Source organism: Antedon bifida, chromosome 9 (genome assembly GCF_963402885.1).
Source record: "Antedon bifida chromosome 9, ecAntBifi1.1, whole genome shotgun sequence".
NCBI lineage: Eukaryota > Metazoa > Echinodermata > Crinoidea > Comatulida > Antedonidae > Antedon > Antedon bifida.
In genome coordinates this window covers 12,955,905-12,973,883 of record NC_136234.1, presented here as the reverse complement: position 1 = coordinate 12,973,883, position 17,979 = coordinate 12,955,905, and the positions used below count along the sequence as shown (strand labels likewise).

At 35.0% G+C, this 17,979-nt stretch overlaps 2 protein-coding genes across 2 annotated transcripts in view; one reads left to right on the top strand and one right to left on the bottom strand.

Annotated features, from left to right (window-relative positions):
* Nucleotides 1-929: 929 nt before the first annotated feature.
* On the bottom strand, nt 930-4,048 carry LOC144852067 (uncharacterized). Its single transcript, XM_078709760.1, has 3 exons — nt 3,899-4,048; nt 2,574-2,707; nt 930-2,244 (listed from the first exon to the last, which is right to left on the bottom strand). The coding sequence occupies exons 2-3, from the start codon at nt 2,659-2,661 to the stop codon at nt 974-976; spliced, it is 1,359 nt and encodes a 452-aa protein (XP_078565886.1). The 5' UTR covers nt 2,662-2,707; nt 3,899-4,048; the 3' UTR covers nt 930-973.
* Nucleotides 4,049-4,938: 890 nt separating this feature from the next.
* The window catches only part of LOC144852140 (echinoderm microtubule-associated protein-like 6), a 30,412-nt gene continuing 17,371 nt past the window's right edge, over nt 4,939-17,979 (top strand). The window contains exons 1-21 of the mRNA XM_078709873.1: nt 4,939-5,205; nt 5,783-5,942; nt 7,570-7,668; nt 8,284-8,538; nt 8,976-9,111; nt 9,478-9,679; nt 10,055-10,192; nt 10,733-10,989; nt 11,517-11,729; nt 12,008-12,175; nt 12,601-12,820; nt 13,196-13,382; nt 13,656-13,761; nt 13,919-14,113; nt 14,477-14,679; nt 15,067-15,306; nt 15,436-15,637; nt 16,133-16,225; nt 16,327-16,458; nt 16,889-17,154; nt 17,450-17,651. Of these exons, the coding sequence (XP_078565999.1) occupies nt 5,009-5,205; nt 5,783-5,942; nt 7,570-7,668; nt 8,284-8,538; nt 8,976-9,111; nt 9,478-9,679; nt 10,055-10,192; nt 10,733-10,989; nt 11,517-11,729; nt 12,008-12,175; nt 12,601-12,820; nt 13,196-13,382; nt 13,656-13,761; nt 13,919-14,113; nt 14,477-14,679; nt 15,067-15,306; nt 15,436-15,637; nt 16,133-16,225; nt 16,327-16,458; nt 16,889-17,154; nt 17,450-17,651 (3,871 nt within the window). The 5' untranslated portion in view covers nt 4,939-5,008. The remainder of the gene's footprint in view (nt 5,206-5,782; nt 5,943-7,569; nt 7,669-8,283; nt 8,539-8,975; nt 9,112-9,477; nt 9,680-10,054; nt 10,193-10,732; nt 10,990-11,516; nt 11,730-12,007; nt 12,176-12,600; nt 12,821-13,195; nt 13,383-13,655; nt 13,762-13,918; nt 14,114-14,476; nt 14,680-15,066; nt 15,307-15,435; nt 15,638-16,132; nt 16,226-16,326; nt 16,459-16,888; nt 17,155-17,449; nt 17,652-17,979) is intronic.

Genomic DNA, 17,979 nt, shown 5'->3' with positions numbered 1-17,979 from the left:
AAGGCAGACCAATACCAGATATCAAATGATTGACTCGGTTTCGCGTATCTGCGCATGATACGCTGATACTCTGCGCATAGGCTGCTTTACAAACGAAAGCATAAACAGTATACTGAAAACAGTTACTAAAGAACACACATAAGACCTACAAATGTATATAAATGTGTATAAAAAAGTTATCAATTATGCTATAACTTAATTAACTCCAAGTGGAGTGATTGGTTCTACTTTAATATTAAAAAGGTAACAAAACGCTGTTTTCATAAGAGATATTAAACTGTACATTTAGTTTAAACAAATCTTTTATTTGATTTAGAATATTCAGTTTCTTGATGCATTGAGCATTAAATAGTTAATGTACAATGTTTCTAATGTCAATGTTTATTAGATCCCGTAACTTTATGTATAGCAGTCACAGTCATGTCATATACGGTATACAAAGCGGGCCCTGCGGATATAACTATTGTATTACAAATGAATGGCAATATTAACATATGCCGTACATCTTTCGGTATAACAGTAACAGTATGCATGTCATTTGATATGGTATACAATAGCGGGCCATGCGGATATAATTATTGTATTGCTAATTTGTCCGTGAAAATGTTATATAGTTGACGTAAAAACTCGTAGAAACATTCTCCTTGCTTTTTATAACAATATTTTAACTTTCTGCTGTATTTAGATATGATACCAAAATTATACATCTAGCCCAGGGAAGAGTGAAATTACTGTATTGTATTTTCATTTTTCCTCCGCTTCTGACATGGGTCTGACACCCGTCAGCTGTGCAATTTGTGATCGGTCGAAGAATCCTTATACCGTCCGAGGTAGTTTAAAAAAGTTAACAATGCCATAATACATTACAATTGGATTATTGCTTTTAAGCTTTGCTTCAATTTTAATATAAAATATCATATATAACTGTTTTCAATTTGTCAGTTTTTAAAGCACAATAAATAAATATACTTTCTCATGTTATTTCTTCAAGAGCTAACTGTGAATACCTTATTGCTTTCCCATAATGCACCGGTGGTTTTAGGTACGGTCCGTTTACACACTTTCTTAACACTATACCACATAGAATGATGATAGCCAGTGACGATAAAGTAAAGAATATTAACATAAATATCACACCAGGTGACAATGCGTACATGTCATTGCAGACGGTCATTGTGTTTGACTCAACTGACCACAGTTGGTCAAGATAAAACTCGCCGTTATGCTTGCAAATCAGGACACCGCCATGTGAATACCAAACATTGTCAAACAACCACCGAGAACTGTTTTCCAATACACATGAATTTACTGGCATTCCATACGCAAGAATATTGTTACAAGAGTCAGACAACCAAATCTTTTTGGCGGCAATATGAAAGCTCCAAACGCTTGAGAGATGATTCTTACGTCCTAAAATAATAGTTGCATTTTCATATAAATCATCAGAGAAGCTCCGATCTTTTGATTTATTCTGAACTAGAGATATCTCTGAATCATTGTCCAATGTTGTTGAGCATGCGGATTCAATTTGAAAAGAATGAAATTCCCAGCGAGATGTCTCCATTGAAAACATCTCTGCTTGGACATCTTCTAAAGAAGTAACTGATGTGGATCCGATGTCAGGAAAGAACCAGACAGAGGAACCAAAAACGATGATAGAGTTACCATCTCCGGCATCTCTTTTATTAGTAGAGTCATCTGTCTTATTAGCGTCAATAGGAAGACTTTCAGTTAGCCACTGGTTTGTGTCAGACGCAAAGTGAGTCACTTGCTTCTGTTTGATTGTCCCATCCCATGTGTTCTGAGCATACCACAAAGAATCGTTCCAACACCATGACGTCACAAATGGAGAATTTATCAATTGTATGTGTTCAGTGTTTGTTGACGCCGATGTGATGTCTTTCCACAAACCACTGGTTCTGTCAAAGATCCACAAGTCGTTAAGCGTTGCAAAACGTGATTCGGTACCTCCGTAAAGAACAAGGTGCTTTAAACCACAGCAAAGCTTAGCACTATGTCTAGGCATTGGCCATTTATCTGATCCTGACCATTTCTGATGCATTCTCCATCCATGTGTATTAGTATCATAACTCCACAACTGGTCTGTGATGTCACTATGGTGGTTGGCTGTCGAGTATTGTATTCCACCAAACATCCAGGCAACTCCATCTGCCGAGACGCAGTGACCAGTGCTAGTTAGAAACGGGGGGTTCTCTCCTTCTCTCAATTCTACAATATTCCATTCTGCCAAAAATATATATTATGTTAAACATTACACAGTATACGAACCCTTACTTTAAACATTCCTATTCAGTGACACCACAATGAGACGCTCTTCCATGAATGAATGATGGGGAGGAGGAGGGAGATAATAAAGTTTTAACACTTAGACCAACCCCTATAAGAAGGAGAGAAGGGGATACTTTGTACTCCTTTGCGGTCTAACCATCAACAAGAAACAGCCTGTGTTCGCTAGTGTTTCTTGATGGTTAGGCTACTATATTGATAGATTACAATAGAATAATTAAAATGGATATGCATGGTTAAATTTAATATGACATAGGCTTACTTACCAACAAATATGCATTTTCCATCATCACTAGAGGCTAACCTTACATTCAGTGTCATGAAAACAGTCACATGAAGCGCAAACAAGAGCATCACTGCCGAAGACGTTAGACGTTACGTTACCTTGATCATTGGATATCTTTATTTAATTAATGATAAAACAAAAATTGATGGATAATTATTAATATCACACATTCCCAACGTTAATAAAGTTGCATCTGAAACTTAGCACTTTTTTATAATAGTTATAGTGTTTTTTTCAGGTGTATATACTTTTTTTTCGCTCCAATATTTTGTCAAAGTGGAACTACTCCTATAACATTAAATAAATTCATCTGGTTCCAAATAATATTTTTGTGGATTTTTACTTTTATGTTGAACCAAAGAAACGATAATTAAAACCAGACCATTCCAACCCAGGCTTTAGTCTGAAGCAGCTGACAGATTGTCGGCGAAACGTCACGAAGGTAATTTATTCCTTATCGTTTCTTTGGTTCAACATAAAAGTAAAAATCCACAAAAATACTCCTATAACATTAACAATTTTTTTAAATTAAAAATTATATTTTTCAGGAGGGCAATATCTCTAACTATTTTTCATTTAATCGTTTCGAATTAAATAATAAAATTTCAGTATATCACTAGGCGGTTTAGAATTCATGTTCTGTTTATATAATAATATTAATATACATTAAGTAGATTAATAATAATGACTAACATTCAATTTCCATTTAAAATTAAAGTGATATTTTGGTTCACAATGCCACGATGGTTGGGTGAATTCAATGAAACTTATATAAGGACCTGGTCTTAAGAAGAGAAGAAGACGGGAACGATAAAATTAGTCAGAAGAGTTAAAAAACATTGTGACAAACCCCATAACAAGAAGCATAGACATAAAACAAAGGCGAAGTGGAGAAAATAATGTCAAAAGATCACCGCTGAAATGGGTTACAATCACAAACATGCAATCGGTCGATCAGATGACTATAGAATTACGTAACAGGAAAAATGTAATGCACATAATCAGTTTAGCACTCATAACTTATGAACCTAACCTGTTTAGGCAGCCGTGTATCTTATCAAAATGTTCTTTAATGTAAGCCTATCCTCTAGAATTATATTGGTGACTCAACGTGAGATGAGGCCTAGTTATGATGCTATGATGTCGTCATCAACCCATTCAATCAATAATAAATCCATCATTAGGCCTAAATAATTAATTATATTAACTTAGATATCTAACTTCTTTGTTTATATATAATTTAATAATTATGTAGGCCCAAGCATATATTATATTATAATAGTATTAAAAGCAAATCATACGAACCATTGGATTCAAAGAAAATACCGTCTTGGTGATCGATACACCTCGTCAGTGTAGCAATAGCAACACTATATTCCACGTCACATTGAGTACCGACTTTCTAAAACGTAAAATAAATTCACTAATGTTTTAAAAAAATAACTGAATGATAGAAATCCATACCTTTTTTAATATGAAAAAAATCAGAACATTAAATATGAATTTTGACAACCAATACAACACATCGCGATGGATCTATTTGAATTCTGACTCCTCATCCAGTCGTTACGAGGTATATTTGGATAAATTATCATAAATTATATAAAACGATTGCATATAGAGTACGGTAGTACTGTACTTAATATCAGGTTAAAACATGATTGAATGGTGGTACGTGTTGCGTGTCCTTCAATATGACAATACACTGGCTGGTGTATAATGTGTTGTATTTCTAATCAGATAGATTCATGTTTTTTTGTACCAACACAAATATACCGTACAGTCACATAGTGACAGTATTTTCAAAGTTAGCAAATCATCAATAAACAATATGACAGGTCAAAATAACCTAATTATCATACTTTAGCACATTACCACTGCCATATAGGCCTACTTAATAAGCAATATAGATTAACAATTTAAATTAAAAGTTACACACTAGCCCCCTTTTTTTTAAATAGGTTATCATGGGATCTATTCATTCGGTCTCGTGGTAGCTTATTTTTTAATCTGTAGCCTACGAACTAGTTATTTAACTTATTATAGGCATAAACCAGGGAGGTGAAAAAATAAAAATATTTTTTCACCTCCCTGCATAAACAATCCTTATACAAAAATACCGTAAAATATGGTTAAATATTATTATTCTGTATGTTGTGTAATATCATGGACAAACGTTTGTTCATGTAATATAAAGAATTCTGAAAAAGAGGCGTATTTTTTTTACGTGGGACCTGGTCAAAAAGGGGAAATCCCCGTTTACTAAGATAATTGATTGGACGTATAACATATCACGTGATCGGGATTCCTTGGCGCGCGGCTTATAGACGTGTGTAAACAATATCGGTAACCGTGCCAACAAAATAGTATGCTTTATTAAAATCATTGAATTTATGGTTTTAACAACTAAAAGTGATGTCTACGAAGACTGCACCTGGTTCATCACTTCGTCTAGAATGGGTTTATGGTTATCGGGGACACCAATGCCGCAATAATCTGTTTTATACAGCGACCAAAGAAGTCGTGTTTTTTGTAGCCGGTGTAGGAGTTGTATTTAACGTCAAAGACCACAGCCAGCGCTTCTTTCTCGGCCACGATGATGATATTATCTGGTATGAATTAATTAGCCTAGGCCTAACATGATACTTTATGTTTGTTAATTATTTAGATTGCTTTTCTGTGTTGATAAAGCTGCAGTCTGTATTTATGCACGCAATTCTCAGCGGAATATTCGGGACACATATAATTACCCAAATTAGTAAATTCATTAATTATTGATTGATATAGGCCTAAATATTGTTATTTAATGTACTAAATGAAATATGAACAAAAGCTTAGTTACAGGTACAGGGTAGTTGGGCTTCTAGTATTATAGGCCTAATATTGTAGAGTGTAGCCTAGTAATAAAATTGTTTAAATTATACTTCATTTATTTCATATTTTTTTCAATGCAAGCCATTTAGTGTACATTTTATACCATAATTGGGATTTTTTGCAAGATCACATTTCAATTTTGAAATTACATTGTTTTTAAAAATGTATTTAATATTTTAAAAATTAAATAAATCTTTGATGAATATTTTAATTTATCCAGTTTTCACAATTGTAACACGGTGTATAATTTCAGAATTCATTTAACTTAAATTAAATTGATTAAAAACTTAGATTTTTGTTGATTTTGTTTTATAGTTTATCGCTGCATCCTGAGAAAACTATTGTAGCAACAGGTCAAGTCGGGAAGGAGCCATATATATGTATTTGGGATACATACAACGTGCAGACCGTGTCCATTTTGAAAGATGGTCACACTCACGGGGTCAGCTCCGTTGGATTTAGCAAAGATGGGACAGTAAATATATTACCATATCCTAAAATTTATTAACACCTAGCTGTTAGTTGTTTATTTCTGCTATTATTGTATGTCTGTGTATGTCCACTGAGTATGTATGTTTGCATCCACAATTTTCTAGTTTATTATTTTAACAATTTTTTCTGCAATTATCCAACATGCAATGCCTATTGATTTTCAGGAAAATTGTTAGGCATTGCATTTAGAAGGTGGGTGATAGGAAGCCGTACCTAAATTTTTAAAGTTCACCACTTCATTTAGAAATGTTTAGGCCCTTGACCCTCCTATTTCAAAATCTTGCATCAACCGCTTAAAACCTCACATGTTGAAATCGCATACACTAATTTTTCTGTAAAAAAAAAGAATTTTGCAAATTATTTAGGTCTGGACCCATAAACACTTCCTATGATTACAGTGCTTAATTTAATTAATTACATAAACCTACTACAATAAAGATAAAAATTAAACATAATAATATCCCAACAATCAGTTAATGCACTTTAAATATTTAAATTGATGTCAAAAACAGGATATTGTGTGATTGATTGGGTAAGCATATTAAATATATGCAATTACTAAGAAAAACTGATTGTATTGTTTTAGATTTGGATATGGCTACAGTATACAGTATCATACTGTAATACAGTATCTCATGCCTTTCACATGCTAGTCTGATAATAATAATAATTTAATAATAAATTGATAATAATTCATTTGGAACTACACTTTTAAAAACAGTAGCACACTTCTTGAATGAAGGTGCGTTCAGTCCATTAAAATAAAAGTACAGTTAAATGTAAAGTGATTTAATGTAAAAATGCCTATTTACATATGTACAAAACATACTGTAAAAGTAACAAAAGTAATACAGGATTTAATAACAAAGAACTAAGCATTCTATTGTTGTTGCCTAGCCTTCTCTTTTTCCATGCACGTTTTCGTGAAATCGATAAAATGCGGCTTTAATATTTTGATATCCCTTACGATTATGCCTTACTGCTATCTTTTACTTTTGTTTTTTCCATTTTTGCACTTACAATACAAAAAACAGATTGGGCTAAATTACAAAAATCCAATTTTTTTTCCCCAATAAATTAATTCACGCTCTCTTGCCCACGCTTCCTCGACACATAATTACAAAATAAAAGCAACCATGATTAATAAGGTAATTATACGTATGTACCACCTCTCACCTGGGCATTAGTTAATTAAGAAATCGCTCTCTCTGGCTCAACATCTCGTATATTTTAATTTACAAGAACTGTTTGCATTCACTGATATGCTAGCAATCAAATTTTTAATCAATCTTATCTTCTGTATTACAATTGACATTTGTCAATATCAGATACAGATTTTCAATTGTAAATTAAATTTTAGCACCAGTGTTCTAAGCTAATTTTCCCATCAAGATTTACCGGAATAAATTCCTTCAAACTGGTGCCAAAATGATTTATTTTTTTAGATATATGTATTTAAATTGAGATGTAACTCTTACAGTATATCACACAGGATTTGATACTTTGTCCAGAATTGATTTCTAACAATGAGCACAAACATTTTAATCCCATGAATTTTTTATATTTCATCAATTATTATAAATGGTTAAAATTATATTTTTTCATTTCAGCAACTTGTGTCTGTTGGACTTGATCCAAATAACATCATCAATATTTGGGATTGGAAAAGAGGGAAGATTCTGGCAACTGTTAAAGGCCATACTGACCGAGTAAGTCTCATGAACTAATGATAACCGTCTGATCAATGGTTTTCTTCTAACTCAACCCTAATAAAGCAATTTGATAAAAATACCTGCATCAACCTCGGTAACATGCTGGAGTCCAACCCTATGAATTACACACGTGATTAGTCTCCCTGTAGTCTTCCTAATGCCTTGGAAGGAACACTAGTGTATTCATGAGGTTGATCTTTCAAAGAAAGTCAATCAGGACCACTTTAGCCATCCCTCCTGTCCCCTTATTATTTATTTATGGCCGACGTCTTTCGCGAAAGCGAATGTCAAATAGTCTACTAGTACTTACTAGTATACTAGATGCAAGGGCTGATGGGACTCCAGCTCCATATACAATACCCAATTTTCCCAGATAGTCTCCCATCCAAGCTCTAACCGGGCCCAACGTTACTTAACTTTTGTGATCTAATGAGAACCAGTGTTGCAACATATCTAGTATGACTATTAGCTAAGCTTAGTTTGCGTATGGATGGAAGACTTTAACATCAGTCAGAATCACACGTTTTATAGGACAATCCTCCTAGATCGATGCTTACCAAACCCCACTTATGTTGCGTCTCATTTTGTGGACCTACTTGTTGTCTTTTCCAGATATTTGATTGTCAGTTTAATCCATACAAGCCCAACGCTATTGTGAGTTGCGGAGTAAAGCACATCAAATTCTGGACCTTGTTGGGTAACTCGCTTACCTCAAAGAAAGGCATCTTTGGAAAGACTGGTGAACTGCAGTCAATCTTATGCATAGCCTTTGGAGAGGGAGATATAACATTCTCTGGTACGATGAGTGGGGATGTTTACGTATGGAGCGGTAATAACCTACAAAGGACGATTCCCGATGCCCATAAGGTACGTATACCTATACTAGTATGTAAGAAATAAGGTAGAGATTCCATATGGATTCATGACATAAGACCTTTTCCAACAGAGAAATGCTGGTATAGATCCCGGCTTGTACCGGTATATAACATTCAAAGTTCTAAAGTAAGCTTTTGTTCAATTAATCTGCTTCCATCTTGAAAATCAATGTTGAAAGCTAGGTGGGAGGCTAAGCCACTAAAAAAAGCAGCGCTTAGATTTTGGTCATTAAGTAGAATGTATGTAGACGGCACACAGTAGAGGTTGATTTGATTTTTTAATGTGTAATAGTTAATTCTCAAAATATTTACAAAAGTATGAGGTTGAAAAAAATTAATGCATTGCATGTGACATGAAATTAACCAATCAAATGGCAAGAATGATTAATAATAATGTTATGATCTTGTACTCTACATTTTATTTTATAGAGTGCTATATACACAATGCTTCCTAGTGAAGATGGATATTCAACTGGTGGTAGAGATGGCACTGTTCATTTGTGGGACACAGAGTTTAAATCCATAACTAAGCTTGACCTTACTAAGATGAGTGGAGGCTACAAAGGTATAGAAATAAATATAAATAAAAGCAATATTAATTGGTCAAATAGCGGTTAAGGCAAGGCAGTAAGGACCAGGATGCCATATGCTATGGCTGTATAGTTCCACAGCTCCGGATGATAAAACATGTCTCCACTGGAGTACGTTTGTGGTTAAGGGGCGCGACTACAGATTCCGGGGTCCAACTTTTTTTATAGAACAACGTAAAAGAATTGTTCTTGCAATTTGCCTAAATATATCATTTTGATTAATTAATAATCTATCATAATATATCACAGGGCAGTTTAGAATTTCTTCTATAAATAAGGTAGGATATAAATAAAATAAATAAATAAAAACAAACAAAAATAAACATTCCTTTTTTTTATAGGCTTGTCGGTGCGTAGTGCACATTGGATTGGAGACCGTGTCTTGGTTGGAACACAAGATGGTGAAGTTCTCGAGATATTCGTACGTGATCGTGAGAAGCCTCGTATACTAATCCAAGGTCATGCAGAGGGCGAACTTTGGGCCCTTGCTGTTCACCCAAAGAAACCCATCTTTGCAACTGGAAGTGATGATGAAAGTGTTAGGTAAAATAATTTTTTGTTGTACTTAAGAGGAATTGTGATCTTTATGAAATGTTTAATATTTTATTGTCCATATACTGTAGTACATTACACCAAGGCTATCTAACAACAGGATGCTGAGCTCCAAAGATTAAAGGGACTTCTGTGGCTGCGACACAATCAGTTCCACTCCTCTTAACAGACACTGCGTGCCGCGGAGAATAAGTACATAGTATATTGCCATTGGTATTTGTTGCAGTCAGACATAAGATCAAAGGACTGTTTACGAGGGCCTACCTTGGCAAGGCGAGCTCAGTATCCTGTTGTTATATTGCCTTGATCACACTATACATAATCATTATTAAAATATACTGTACTTTCTTTACTATCCTGTACTAGAATTTGGAGTGCAAATGATAACACTTTACTGTCACGAACCAGTATGGACCATAAAGTAAGATCTGTGGCATTCAACCATGATGGCTCACATCTTGCTGTTGGCATGTCAAATGGCTCCTTCACAATTCTAAAATCAAGGTATATCATATTTAATTCTTTTTTATATAACCAATTCGATTTATAATTTAAAATCTATGTCAAAACTATTTTCTGCAGTATCTGTTTAAATACTTTATTGTCACTCATAATACTGTATAAGCAATGAAATAACAAATATGACAAAAAAGTTTTTTTTTTACTCCTCATATGATTTTAGTTTGTTTCAGGCATTCAGTCATTGCAATAGTGTGTATGATAGCCCAGAAAGCTTACTAAATAATTGCATAAACAGGTTACTGCAGTACAATAATGTTATAACAGTCCATATGTAGTGCTATTACTGTATGTACAACATTAGTATTATTATCGTTCAAGCATAATCACATGATGTTGTTAAATGTGGTGGTAGAAAATAAAAGTAATCAATATGGCTTATAATAATGACTTATAGACTGTTTACTAATACTGTTAGCTTAATATAATACTCTGTATATATGACTTGCCTCAGTTTTTCCAGAGTTTATTTGTACTAACACAGGTAATTAATGTAATAATTGAAAATATAATTTTTTATTCCAGAGATCTGTCTGAAATTATTCACATCAAAGATCGACAAGAGGTACTGCATGAAATGAAGTACTCACCAGATGGCAACCATCTTGCCGTTGGGTCAAATGACAACTTTGTTGATATCTATGCAGTCACGCAAAAGTACAAAAAGGTTGGTCAGTGCTCCGGAAGCAGTAGTTTTATTACGCATCTTGATTGGTCAAAGGATGGCAAGTATCTACAGACCAATAGCGGTGCAGCTGAACGTTTGTTTTACAGAATGCCAGGTTAGTTGTTTACTCTAACACACATACTACATGGTAAAGTGTAAATAGCTTTGACAGTTGTACATATTTTGGTCCGACACCTCTCTACATTAAATGCGTCGCACGAGGTGCGGAATATTAAATGTGTGACAATGCAATATGTTGAAAATTTGTACACAAATTACAAATAAAATCCCACAATTTATGTGCACCATTACCGTACCAGTACGTTCTTTTGCTAGAATGGTACGCAATCCACAAATAGTTCACAATAAACTTGATCATAATTTTCGCATGCAGTACCTCCCGCAAGGTTACGTGGATAAGTTACCCATGTAGACCACATGATCTAACATATGTGTGCCGAAGTGTTCATGCAAGGCATAAACTATTCATAACATGTGCATTGTAATATTTGCGATTAAAGTACATTTGTACGCATTTGATGCGTAGCCCCGTGAACCACAATCATGTAGGTGCCCAGATTATTATGATTTCCAAGACAACAAAACAATTGCCAGCATTACCAAACGTTTATTTTTCTATAGCTGGAAAGCATTTCACAAATAAAGAAGAAATAAACAGTATACACTGGAGCACATTTACTGGTGTTCTAGGGTCAGAGGTCAATGGAATATGGGCTAAGTACACAGATACGAATGACATCAATGCTCTGGATGCAAACTTTGGCAGTGAAGTCTTAGCTACTGGTGATGACTTTGGTTTGGTTAAATTATTTCGGTTTCCAACTCTCAAGAAAGGTAAAGTTTTTGTTATTACAAGTTACATTTTTGTCGAACAATGTTCAGAAATATATATAATGGACCAATGTCTTCACATCCTATTAAAGAATTACTGTAGATAAAGAGAGAAAACAGGATTCCAGCAATCATGCCTTCTTCTCATGGGAGGGCTTTATATTTTCTATTTTGAGGTTATTACATGTAACAAATTTGTACTAAATTTATTTAATTTTCGATAAATATAAAACTTTTACTCTAATACCATTGTTCTGAAATTGTATGTTTTCACATAATAGGAGCAAAGTTCCGCAAGTATGTTGGACATTCAGCACACGTAACCAATGTGCGTTTTACACATGATAAGGCAAGACTTATAAGTACAGGAGGTGGTGACCATTCCATTTTCCAGTGGAACTTTTACCCAGAGGGAGTAAGTCCTGAAGATAGTCATGGACATGATACAGGTAGGTCTGCTGACCATTTAATAGTAAAAATTTACAATCATACCTTTTTTAACCTTGACCTTTAAACTATGTGAATCAATTTTTTTTTCAAACTTCAGGTTGTTGTTTTAAAAATTATTCATAGGAGAAGCATTAACCAAGGCAATCTAACAACAGGACACTGAGCTTGCCTATCCAAGATAGGAACTCGTAACAGTCCTTTGATCTTATGTCTGGCTACAACAAATGCCAGCAGTACTACTATATGTACATTTTCTCCGTGGTGTGCAGTGTCTCTTAAGGGATGAGAAATTGATTGTCACGGACAAACCCATTGATGTCCGGAGCTCAGCATCCTGTTGTTAGATTGCCTTGCATTAACTATGTGATAATGAATGCTTCTACATCATCAAGTCAAAACTTTTCTTTTTTGTTGCTTTTAATAGGTTTCGCTGACTCAAATAGTGAGGATAGCGATTCTGACATGTCAGATGTTGGTGAAATAGATTCTGACATTGAGAAAGAGAAACAAATTGACTACAGACGACCAGTGTACAAAGATGATTTGAAAACTTTAAATCATAAAAATCGGAAGGGGAAAACCAGTAATGGTACCAAGAGAAAGAAAGCTCCCAGTGAAGGCATAAAATTAGAGTTTGTGCACGGGTAAACTGTTTTTTTCTGTTTCATGATTAAGGGTGCTGTGTCAACAAAGACGAACCAAGCGTACTGATGATGATTGTATTGACATTTATGTATTTTCATCGATCATGTACAGAGCACTTACATGAACCTCATTTTTATTAATAGATACGTATTTTCAATTTTTTACACATAACATTTTTTAATATATAAAATAGTGTCGCTAAATTACCCCACATTCAACGTATTATACATGGATGCATTGCTTATTTTATTCAGATTCAATCTCTTTAAAATACTTACAGTATCTATTTTTGTAAGCAGAAACTCTCATTTTAACTTGTCTTTCAAACAGTAAACAAACCACTCTTGTAAATAATGATTTGGTTGTCTCTTTAGATATCGAGGCTATGATTGTCGAAATAACTTATTTTACACGCAAACTGGAGAGGTTGTCTATCATGTTGCTGCTACCGGTATTATCTACAATCGCGACACTCACACTCAGCGTTTCTACTTAGAACATAACGATGATATCCTATGTCTTGCCATTCATCCACTCAAAGATATCATTGCCACTGGACAGGTAATATTTTCTCTTTTACCTCCCATGTCCCAAGACTACCAGTACTTCCCTCAGGATAAACTGAGATAATTGTTCTATCTTGTAGTTGTCATAAGAGTGTATTTGGGAAGTTTTCCTAAGACTTATTTTTCTAGGGATATGAAAATAAAATAAAGTCTTGTTATGAGACCTATTTGTGGCTTTTCTCAATACTTATTTATTATATTTATATTAATTTATGTTAGTTCACAAGGTAAACTATAAAATTCCTTAGTTTCCTCTCTAAATTTGTAGGTTGGAAGAGATCCCACAATCCACATTTGGGACTGTGAATCACTGAAGACGATGTCAATACTAAAGGGGCAACATCAAAGAGGGGTCTGTGCTGTGGACTTCTCGGGTGAGTGTAAAGCACACATACCTTTTTATGGTTCTGCTAATGTTAGAAGATATAATACTACTGTATTTTGAAGAGTAAAAATAGTGATAATCTATATGTGAGTGAAATTTGGTGGTGTGAGTGGTTTTGATTGATTTGATTGACGTAATTTTTTTAGGAGATGGGAAAAAACTAGCCAGTGTGGGACTAGATGATAATCACTCAATCGTAGTCTGGGATTGGAAGAAAGGAGAGAAGTTAGCCACAACGAGGGGTCACAAAGACAAGATATTTGTCATTAAGTGGAATCCTTATGTTCATGACAAACTTGTGACAGTTGGCGTGAAACACATTAAATTCTGGAACCAAACTGGTAAGAATTAATTTATTGACAAAGAATCAGGTTTCTGAAGAATTATTAGACTGTTTGAGTTACATTACAGTCCATGGCAAACAATTCAAATTACAGTTCACAAAGACTCAGAAAACTGTACAATCTATTTAAAAATTTGTGACACCCTGCAAACGGGTGCTCTTAAACTTTGGAATGTTAAAAAGTGAACCATTGCAAGTCTTCTCATCCATGTATGTGTGCAGCTCATTGAGTATTTATGAATGTATTTTCGTTTGGAAGAAGAACATGCTAATTATATCAGGATAACTATTTGAATGGCTTACTTATAGTAGAGCAAGTAGGAAAGCTCCATTTTTAAACTATGCATTGTATTTTATTCAGGAGGTGGCTTTACATCTAAACGTGGAACTTTTGGCAATGTGGGTAAGCTGGATACAATGATGTGTGTGACATATGGTAGGTCACCAGAGATGACTTACTCAGGAGGTGGCAATGGACATATCTACATCTGGCAGGACGTCACTCTTGCAAGGACCATCAAAGCCCATGAAGGGCCTTGCTTTGCAGTACATTCCTTGGATAAGGTAAGCCTACAGACATACTGTACAGTGAACATGACACATGTCAAGTACCTTGTCAGTCTAAAGTTTATGAAAACACATTATCTATGTTAAGGAGATTTAAAGTTATGATATCACCCATGTTGCATTGAGAGGCATAGGTTTGAGACCTTTCTGCTCCATATTCCATGTATACTCAAGCAAGAAACTTCTCATTCTTCGGACAGGATGTAAGGCCATTGGTCCTGTGTACATTCATCATTGCATGTGAAGAACTTGGCACATACCCAAAGAGAGTAGGGATCTTCTCCCAGTGTGATTATGGTCCTGTGTTGTGCCTTTTGGGAGAACAGTGAGAAAAAAATAAACAAACTAATTAATCTTTGCCATCATGTTTCTTATTTTTTTCAGGGGTTTGTTGCAGGGGGTAAAGATGGCAATGTAGGTCTCTGGGATGAATCCTTTGAACGTTGCCTCAAGACGTTTTCTATAAAGAAGAACAATTTAGCTCAAGGTTCAAAGGGTACTCTGGTAAAGGACTGTCCTGCTGTCCGGACTGTAATTCTCGGACATGGTCACATTCTTGTAGGAACTAAAAATGGAGAGGTACTTGAGATCGATAAAAGTGGACCAATTACAGTTTTAGTTCAGGTGCGTTTCTTAATTTTACTCATTCTTAATGTAAAATTCTTCTACCATATAAAAATAAAATTCTACTCGCATGCATATATTCACTCACTCCCCACACACAAATTTTTCTGGTTTTATCTATAAACGTAGGGTCACATGGAAGGAGAGTTATGGGGCCTAGCATGCCATCAATCAAAGGAAATATGTGCTACTGTCAGTGATGATAAAACACTACGAATATGGGATTTAGGCCCAGAACACAAACTAATTAACTTTAGAGTTCTCAAGCTAGGAGCTAGATGTGTTGACTTCTCACCTGATGGAAAAGCCATTGCAATTGGTTACAAAGATGGTAAGTATTGAAATTAGCTCATTTTATATGTGCTTACAAAAAGATTATGGTGGGTTAATGCTAGACATTTTCAGTTGGTAGTGAACCAGCCTGTCTACACTCTCCAAACAACATTAGTAGGGGTTCTAAGCACAAAAACCCGTCATTTTATGATAAAAGCATCAGATTTGGCATATACCTGTTGTATACCTGTTTTTATTTGATTTTAGTAAATTTGATTTAATTCTATTATGTCTTAAGCTCTGTCTAAACTATCAAATTTTATGTGACAAAAAAAATTGATGTGCCCATATATGGACATGATGATATCATATCTGTACCATATTTGTTCATATCTCCACTATATTTGGTCATCACACTTAGTTTGATAGTGTAGACAGAGCTTTATGTTCACACAGATAGTAAATACGTAGGAGTGGCTAATTTCCATGTACTCGGATATACCACTATAGCTGGGGTATTTCAATTGTCACCATATTGTTTCTCATCTTTTAGGAAGCTTCACAGTTGTAAATGCTGATACGTTAGATGACATCGCTGGTTATCATCACAGAAAAGAAGAAATATCTGATATCAAATTTTCCCCAGGTAATATCAAGTCATCAATATGTCATTTTTTAAGTTATTGATATTGGTTTTTAACAAGAACTTTTATATTACCATTTTCTCATATTTCTTCTTTCATTTAGCTCCAGGAAAATATGTTGCAGTTGCATCACATGATAATTTTGTGGATATTTACAGCATTATGGGTAATAAGCGTGTTGGTACGTGCAAAGGTGCATCGAGCTACATAACACACATTGATTGGGATAACAATGGTTAGTCAGAAATTTAACTTCTTATTTCGTTTGGTATTGATTCTTGGGAACAAGTTCAATGCCCTCAGGGAACTATGTATATTGTGGCCTTCCTTTGGACCTAGATTCTGCCAAAACTGTGTCAAAGAATCAAGTTGGGATGCATATCCCAATGTCTCTAGGACACAATAGATCAAATCAAAAGCTCCCTTAACAGATGTCCTTAGGTAACTACGCATATTGAGTCGTTAGCCCTCGCCCGGACCTAGAATTTACCATAACTGTGTTGAAAAATCGGATATACATATCCCATTGTCCCTGAGACATAATAGGTTGTCAAAAATTAAAACCTCTATTAACAGGTGTGCATATGACCAAAGTTAACAAACACGTGTGTGCTCTCTATTTAGTTTTGTGACCTTACATTTCTTGTTTTACCCATCATTCATAGGGAAGTTACTGATGGTAAACTCAGGAGCGAAAGAGCAACTCTTCTTTGAAGCGCCAAGAGGTAAGCGGCAGACATTACGCAATGCTGAGGTCGAAAAACAAGATTGGGTGTCATGGACGTGTGTCTTGGGACATACGTGTGAGGGCATATGGCCAGCTAAATGTGATGTTACTGATGTTAATGCAGCTTGTCTTTCTCATGATAAACGCACACTTGCTACAGCTGATGACTTTGGCTTTGTGAAACTCTTTGAGTGGCCTGCTGTGGTAAGATTTAATGCCTTTCATTCAATTGACACATAAGGCCACTCTTGTGGTTCCTATAACAAAGTGATGATGACACTGGTAGGGTTAACTCAAAGCAGGGCTGAAATGGACCAGAAAACTGGGGTAACCGCATAATCTTTCCAAAAGATGCACTGGGTTCTTTTTATTTTAATTGCACAAAAGTTTCGTTCTACCAACAGAACTATGACTGATACCATGGATGTGGTTTGCCTGTCTTGACTGTGTGTAATAATTTGACAAACATATTGAACTATTAAAACACTTTAATTTTCAGGGAAAGCTAGCCAAGTTTAAAAAATATACTGGACACAGCGCCCATGTAGCCAATGTTCGATGGTCAGCTGATGACAAAAAACTTGTGTCTGTTGGTGGAGCAGATACAGCTGTTATGGTCTGGTCACACGACGGTGCAGGTCAGAGGGCAAATCCATGTGGAAGTAGTGATGATTCAGACACAGATTCTGAAGAAGAAGGAGGTAAGCTTTTTTTTTTAAATAATTCTTTGCGAGTTCAAACATATAGTTTGAACCATCAAAGTCCAAATGGCAAAACATAATTAGACAGTGTAGGACATTTTAAAAGACAACTTGACCGAGGACCATATTTTAACGTATTGGGGATGTACATATGATTTCAGAACAATCGCAAGATTAAGGAATTCGCCGCACGCACTCGCCGTACAGCAGTCGCCGTAAATTGCTGTGACGTCGCAGGTGCATCGCAAAATTTACGTCATGAGTTTTCTGGCAAAGTCTGGCAAATCGCGAAAATTTCTAGTAAACGCACTTTGTAAATAAATCGTAA